Source organism: Geospiza fortis, unplaced genomic scaffold (genome assembly GCF_000277835.1).
Source record: "Geospiza fortis unplaced genomic scaffold, GeoFor_1.0 scaffold78, whole genome shotgun sequence".
Lineage (NCBI taxonomy): Eukaryota > Metazoa > Chordata > Aves > Passeriformes > Thraupidae > Geospiza > Geospiza fortis.
Window position 1 is genome coordinate 3,085,413 of NW_005054339.1, and position 8,074 is coordinate 3,093,486.

Consider the following 8,074-nt stretch of genomic DNA (forward strand, 5'->3'; position numbering starts at 1 on the left):
TTATTTCAAACCATGTGAACAGTTTGGTAAAACATCCTGTGGGAAAAGCGAGGCCGCAGGCACCGGCTGGAGGGTCCCCCTGGGCTGGGGGGACAGCGGGGGCCGCTCTGTACAGCGGGCTCTCCTCGCCCAACGCAACAGCTAGCCCTAAAAACTAGGCTTAGAAAGAGGGGGGGGATAGAGGCAGTGGGCAGCACCCCCTGCCCACCCTCCTGCCTGAGCTGCCCATGGGGATGGGGGCAGCAAGGCAGGGTGGGGTGCACACCCTCCCCCCCAAAGGCACACGGTTGGGGGGTGGGCTGGCCACGGAGGATGCCACCACCACGTAGCACTTGATGCTTTTAAATAGTTTGGTAAAAAGGTTTCTTTAAAAAGTAACCTGTGCCCAACCGGTGTGGTGTGGTTTTTTTTTGCATGGTTTTGGGTTTGGTTTTGTTTTTCTTTTTTTTTTTTTTTCCTTTTTTTCTTTCTTCTTTCTTTTCTGGTTACTAAAAGGAATGTCATCGGTCGTGTTTGTGGCTGGGTGGGCATGCCCGAGGGGACCCTGTGCCCTCCATGCCAGCAACACTTGCAATGTAAACAGTGAGAGCACCAGGGCTCGGAGTGAATGAAATGGGGGCTGGAAGGGCTGAGGGGGTACAAACCAAGATTAAAACCTTGTCTTCCCTGGAAGGGCAATGCCGGCGAGGAGGAGGACAATGGTGGGGGGCAAACACGGCCAGCAGGGGGTACGTGGGCCCTGCCACCATGCTGACACTCAAAAAGTCTCTTTACGTGGTGGGCAGAGGAATGAATCTGAAGAGAAGCAGGAGTGGGAGATGGTGTGGTCCTTCCTTTGCAGCTCCTAGGAGAGAGAGGTGGTGAGCAGGGGAGGGTCTGGGGACAGGGCAGCCTGCAGCTGAAGGATGGTCCATGACCACCACCCACCTGAGCCTCAGAAGAGACCGCAGTCCTTCAGGTTGTTTTTGATGATGACGTCGGTGACGGCGTCGAAGACGAACTGCACGTTCTTGGTGTCCGTGGCACAGGTGAAGTGGGTGTAGATCTCCTTGGTGTCCTTCCTCTTGTTCAGGTCCTCAAACTTGCTCTGGATGTAGCTGGCTGCCTCGTCATACTTGTTGGCCCCTGGGCAAGAAGAGACACTGGGCTGCCCCACAGTTGCCCACAGCCACCAAAGGGTTTGGGCTTGGCTTGGCCCTCCACAGCCACTGTCCAATTGCCAAACTGAGGCTCCGGAGGCAGAATGACCCTCAGATAACCCACCTTCAGGACAGCTGCCCCTTGGGTTGGGTCCCTCACATCCCCCATCTCCTGGGGCAACCCAAAAACCCATCACACCCCACTTGCTGCCCCAACTCACTGCTCCTGCCAGGAAGGCAGGGGGCACAGAGGGTCCCAATGGTACCTGTGTACTCAGGGAAGCAGATGGTGAGGGAGCTGTGCACAATCTTCTCCTCAAAGAGGTCCTTCTTGTTGAGGAAGAGGATGATGGACGTGTCTGTGAACCACTTGTTATTGCAGATGCTGTCAAACAGCTTCATGCTCTCATGCATCCGGTTCTGGCAGGGAAGATGGCGGCATGAGCCAGGCAGGGACCCCCAGGCAGCACCCACCCCACTGCTCCCCAAACTGCCACCCCTCATGCTCCTGCCTGCCTGGGCAGGGGATGCCAATGGCCCTGCAAGGCTTGGGCCACACTGGCCAGGGCACTGGTGGCCACCAGAGGAGGGGCTGCTCCCCCAGCCCCCCACGAGGGGACGGCTCATGGCACTGGTTCCATGCCCATGACTCACCATCTCCTCATCTTCAGCCAGCACCAGGTCATAGGCACTCAGGGCCACACAGAAAATGATGGCTGTCACCCCCTCAAAGCAGTGGATCCACTTCTTCCGCTCCGAGCGCTGGCCTCCCACATCGAACATCCTGCAGCAGGGGGGTGACACGGGATGGATGGCAGCTCCCAGCCCCACCAGCCTCACCCCATGCCCTGCCTCAGTGTCCCCAGCTGCTGGAGCAGGAGCAGCACTGGTGCAGGCAGAGCACAGGGCCTCTGCCCCAGGGATTTTGCCAGTACTGAGGATCGGCCCCGGCTCCTGCTGCCAGGACAGTGCCCAGGCTCATTTCCCAGCCAAAGCAAATCCCTGACGTGAGCTGGGGCAGGATCAGGCCACTTTCCCAGGGAGTGTCAGTGTCATGCTCTCCAGAGACCTGCTCCAGAGCAGGCACAGCAGGGCTTTGCCAGAGACCTTGGACCAAGGGGAGCCAAGTCAGTGTGGGCTCAGCAGGATTGTGGCAGCAGCAGGGCTCGGGGATGATACCAATGCACCATGTGCCTCTCCCTCCACGGGCAGCAGAGGATGCCCTGCCTCCATGGAGAAGAGCCCAGCAGCAGCATTCCACATCCCCTGCCATGCCCAGTGCCAACTGCTTGGCTGGCAGGAAGGCTTCCCCACTGGGACACACTGCATTGCCCCAGACCACCCTCACTGCCACCCCCAAAGTGCTGTCCTGCAATGCACAACCAAGTGTCTCCATTCTACCAGGGTGGCATCGGGGTCCCTGCGAGCCCCTGCATTCAGAGAGGACCCCAGCAGATCTTTCTGACATCAGCTCTGTTGCCATGGGACCAAATCCCCTGGGGATGTGCACAATGGCAGCTTTTTGCCTCTGAAACTGGAGCCCTTATTATTTCCCATGAGTTTTCAGTGGAAAGCAACCACGGGGTGCCAGCAGGCCGCGCTGCCACTGCCTGACCCCGAGACCCCAGCTCCTGCCCAGCGCCCTTCCTGCAGTGGAAGCAGCGTCACAGCAGCAGGAGGAGGCACAGCTTCCCCCTCCCCTCCTCGCCAGAGCCTGGATCCGCCCCCAGGCTCAGTTCTGTGAAGTGTTTTTGAGGCTGTTCCAGCTATTTCAGCGGTTTCCGCTCTCTGAGGCAGCAGTTCCCGCCATGAGCAAACCAGGAGGCGGGGAGAGCTGAGTGCACACAGTGTGCACCCATGCTCCATCTGAACTTGAGGAGGAAGGGGTTTTTTTGCTTTCAAAAAGGCAAAAAGGAAAGATGTCAGACATACTTGAAATGTAGGTCCTTAAAGGTGAAGTGAGTCTCTACGATGCCCGTGGTCTTCACCCTGGTGCGCAGCACATCCTGCTGGGTGGGGATGTAGTCAGCACGGGCTATCCTCTCCAGGTCGTTCAGGTAGCTGGGGACAAAGAGGAAAGGTGCTGTGAGAGCTGGACCTTGGGGCATGACCCACCCAGATCCCACGGCACATCCCCATCCCCTGTCCATCTCCCAGCATTGTTCAGTTGGGGCGGGCACTGCCAAGCTGGGACGCACAGCAGGGTCCCCAAGTGCATCCCGGGGTAACTGCATGTCCCTGCCAGACACAGACAGGGCAGGACACCAGTGGCCAGGGACACACAGGACCGAGGGACTGGGGGCAGTGTGCTGGCACTGGGAGCCCAGCAAAGGATGCAGCTGGGGCTGAGGGGCTCACCCCGTTTCCCTGGCCGTTTGCACGGGGGGAAATGGCAAGAGGAAAATATTCAGTGCTATGGCAACCAGCCGCAGTGCCGGCGGAAACAATCGATGGCGCCATGCCATTTATAGTCAAAAACACAAAGGGACGGCGTCCTGGGAGGAAGCAGGAGGCGGGAGGCAGGAGAGACAGGGAGCAGCGCCGTGGGGGGCTGCAGGAGTACCGAGCCCCCGGGAGCATCGCCCGCCTTGCTGCCTGCACGGCCACAGGGGGTGGCTGGGTCCCCAGTGTGCAACACCCACCAGGACTGATGAGGGCTGCCAGGGGGATCAAGGCAGGTTTTGATTTCTCCAGCTCACATTGCTTTAATTGGGTTACTACAAACGGGCTCCTTTAAGCAAATTAGGCTTGTCTTAATTAAGGCATTTGTGGCCCTGTAATCTGGTGAAAGCCAGATTACAGCCCGTGAGGCCATAGGGATCCGTGGCTCTGACTGCAGCACGGCCACTCGCCAGCTCCTGGGAAACCCTGCAGCGTGTCAGGGCAAGGCCAGGGCTGGAGGTGCCCCAGAAGCCTGCTGTGGGTGTGAGGGTGGGGGACCTGCACGTTACTGCTGCAGAGCAGCTCAAAAACAGCCGGAAACACACTTGGCCTCTGGCTACGAAAAACAGGAAACGCCACAGCAGGGCCCTGCGCAGCACCACAGGCTCTTGGACATTGCATCAAGCCCCAGGGTGCTGGTGAGCACCATCCCGGCACTGTTGGAACTCCCAGAGGCAGAGGAGGAACAGGATGGGAGCTACTGTGCTGCAGAGGGCTGGGGTACACGTGGGCTGCGTGCTGGGCACAGCACAGGGCTCCTCATCCCCACACTGTCCTGTTCCAGCAGCACCGTGGGCACATCATCCCTGTGAGATGGGCAAGGGATTGGCCACTGCACAGGCATCTCTCACAGGGCTGGAAAAAGGCTGGAGCAACAGCTTGAAGGTGCTCCTAATTAATGGTTGTCCAACCCCCACCATGTGCTAAACACTCCATAATGGCACTGACAGCGACAGGCACTTGGCAGACACTGTGCAGATACACCTGCTCCAAGTGTGTGTGCAAGCTCCTTGGCACCTGATGGGTGTTCTGTGCTTCCACACCAGCACCCACTGCCAGGGAAATGCCAGGGCTGGCTGGGGAGTGATGGGGCTGAGCAGACAGGGGCTGGGGGAGGTGGGTGTGTGCCCATCAGGAGGAAGTGAAAGCTGCGGGTGCAGGGGGAAAGAGCTGACAGGAGCTTCTCCAGGTTTGGGGCTTGCCAGGAGCTTTCCTGCAGTCTCTTCCCCATGGTGACCTCAGTGCAAAAGAAGGACCTGACACTGCTGTGAATGAGGGGACAGCTGGGGAAACCACCTGCCCTGGGATGGCAGTGAGTCCCAAACGTGCAGGATCCCAGGCAAGACCAGGCTTGGTGAGGTGTTCCTGGCACACCACGAGCTCCCCCCACACTGCTTTGCCATAAGGGGTCTGGGTGGAGAGAGTAGGAGGGCACTGTGCAAGCTGAACACAGACTCAGCTGTGTTACTCTCTCCAGCAATGGTACATTAGGCAGATTAACTTTATTTATTAATCTCTTCAAAAATAAACCCAACCAGCTGCAGCAATCTACCTAAACACCAATTTGCTGGGTAATGCACAAGCATAATGCCAAGTCTGTCTGTATAAAAACAGTTAAAAGAAAAAGAGAAGCCTCTTGAGCATCCTACTCATCCTCTTCAGACCTAAGCGTCCCCAGGTTTTTCCTTGGGAATTTTTCCTGCCTCGACAGCCCATGAAGGATGATGAGGATGGGCTGTGCTCATGAGCGGGCACCAGTGGAGAGCATCTCCTGGGGAAGGAGTGGGGACAGAGCAGCGGCAGGAGGGGGATGCCCCGGTGCCCCCCTCCCAGGGTACACAGCACCCCGCCAGAGAAGGAAACAGCTTTCGAAACATCCGCCTTCCCAGTTCCGCTCGGGCTCAGCCCCAGCACCATGCGGGAAGTGGCAGCACCGGCTCCTAAGCCTGGTGAGGGTGAACAGCAGCCCCTGGGGGGATTTTGTGCTGCTTGATAAAAGCACTGTGGCTCCCAGGGCTCAGCTGAGCTGGGCAGAGGAGGGGGCACTCACTAGGCAGCAGAGTCGTTCAGCTGGTACTCTCGGGAGCGGTTGAAGCAAGCCTGCACCCCGTTGTCAGCCCACAGTCTCCGGATGACGTTGGCCAGGTCCTCAGGCATGATGCCCTGCTCCTCAGCAGTGGAGGAGAGTGCAAACAGCTGCCGAGCATCATCCTGCAGGGATAAAACAGCTTGAGCATTGGCACGGACTTATTGAAGCTCACTCACTCAAAGGACCTGATGGGAGCCCACCAGGGAACAGCAGGGCTTGGGCTGAGCCACCTTTAATCCTAGTCCAGTTTTGGGCACATCTGTTTTAGCCACCAAGAACTCCCCTCCTTGCCAGGCACAGTAGGAGAAGGACGGCACTCACCGCTCTGGAGGAGTCTCCAAAGTCAATCTGCAGGTTCCCCATCGCCTTGATGATAGCCATAATGGACTGGATGGTGTTGCTGTAGACCACAGCTTTGTACTGCCGGCACTCCTCCTCTGAATAGCCATCCTCATGGATGATCCTGGGGCAGGGGAGAGACACAGACAAGGTCAGCCCTTTGTGGGGTACCCCAGGATGCTGCTCCCCACCCATGCTCGGTGGCAACACCGACTGGGAGCTTTCCCTGTCAGCCACTGGTTTTGGAGCTTGTGGCCAAGGCCTGAGCAGTGCCAGCCACAGAGACAGTGCAGGGACCACTCACTTCATCTGTTTGACGATGGTGCTCTTCCCAGACTCGCCAGCACCTGTGGAGAAAGGAGAAGGGATGAGGTCCTGTGCAAAGCCAGGAACCCTTACCCTACTGGGACACCCGCCCAGCCCAGGGACGGAATGCAGCAGGTGCTTCAGCCATTGGAGAAGCAGCATTAGCCAGAGCACATGACTGGATCTACACTGGAAGTGTCAGGACCAAAAAAAGAGGGAACAAAAGCAGAGCTTGGAGGGCCCTCACAATAGGTCCCAAGGGAAAAAATAACACCTGCTCTGGGCCAGGAAAATGGCATAAACACACTAACATTTTCCCCACAATCCTAACATGCCACAGCTGATGGGCAATCCTGGCTTTGGTTGAATGTGGGGACTCCCTGTGACAAGGGGACCAAACTCTGTCCATCACCTGCCATCCCATCTCCAGGCAGAACTTGAGATGCTGCATCCCACGTCCCCTCTGTGCTGAGGAACAATGGAGCACCAGCCCCAGCACATATCCACAGCTGGAGGCAGCAGCAGTCAGGATGCAGGGATGCTTGTGCCACAAGGTACAGGCAGGGAACTCAGGAATAAGTTGCCACCTCCAGCAGCCAGCTGAAGCGATCCCAGCGGGCTCAGCCGCCCCCAGGCTGGTTCTTAAATAGTGCGCACTTCCCAGCCTGCCGTGCACTTCCCAGCCTGCCAGGTCCTGAGCCCCAGCCTGCTGCGGAGGCGGCTGCCAGCAGGGAGAGCTGATGGCTTTTGGGGTCGTTTTGTTTTTCAGCATCCAAACGCAGGGTTCTGTGAGTTCAGTGAGACAGCCAAGGTGCCTAAGGTTCTCCTTCCCCCACCCTGTCCCCCCTAGGGACGTCACCCCACGCAGGCAATGTGCAGCTCAGCCCAGCCCTCCCTCCACTGGCTGAGAGCAGGGAAGAAGCAAAGTCACCCTGGCTGCAAGAAAGGGGAAGCCAAAAGGGGAAGCTGAAAGAAAGAGGCATGTCCCTTGTCCCCTCTCTGTGCAGGGAGTGTCACGAGATGGATGAGTGCCTGGCTCGTCTTGCCCCAGGACCCCCAGCAGGATGAGGCCCCTTTGGCCAGGGACAAGTGCAGTCCCTGCCTCTGGGTGCAAATCCCAGAGGATCTCCCAAGTGAAGTCCATCCCGGTGTCCTCTCAGAGCCGTTTTTGTGGGTCCCCCAATGCTGCCCTTGGCCATGGAGCTGCCCTTACAGGGGGCCCCAAGCAGGATGGTGCCAGCATGACTGCAGAGGGGGCAGAGATTACAGAGGAGGTTAAAAAAAATCAGAAAAAAAAAGCAGCAGATTATGCTAAAATTAACTGGGAAAAACAGGGCCCATCGTGCCAGCTGAGACATGGTAGCAGGGAACAAACTCCTTCTATGCTTGTCACCAGCCTGAACACCACCAGGTGACAGGCATGCACCCCCAGGGACATCACTGTGGGCAGTGCTCAGGGCATGGAGCGCCCTGATGCCGGGGCCATACTGAGGCTACAGAGACCCTGCATTTACCACTCAAGCACCTTGCTGCGTGGTTCCCATGCTGTGTGTGCCAAGGGAGGGGCTCTGCTCAGCTCAGAGGTCACTGCCCAGCACAGCGGGGGCTCTCAGCACTGCTGACCCATCCTCCCCCAGGATGCTGACGCGGCACCCGGCGCAGCCCGGCCAGCGCTCATGGTCAGTGCTGGCAGCTCCTGCCTGGAGCTGGGAGCAGGGGGGAAGGACTCAGCATAGCCCTTCATTTTTCCCATTAAATA

General features: G+C 58.1%; 1 protein-coding gene across 1 annotated transcript; it reads right to left on the reverse strand.

Annotated features, from left to right (window-relative positions):
• On the reverse strand, positions 1-6,354 carry GNAI2 (G protein subunit alpha i2). The gene is made up of 8 exons (XM_014307614.2): positions 6,314-6,354; positions 5,992-6,133; positions 5,632-5,792; positions 3,072-3,200; positions 1,794-1,923; positions 1,406-1,559; positions 928-1,125; positions 1-844 (listed from the first exon to the last, which is right to left on the reverse strand). Exons 1-7 carry the CDS (start codon positions 6,316-6,318, stop codon positions 935-937), a joined length of 912 nt encoding a protein of 303 aa, XP_014163089.1. The 5' UTR covers positions 6,319-6,354; the 3' UTR covers positions 1-844; positions 928-934.
• Positions 6,355-8,074: the final 1,720 nt, after the last annotated feature.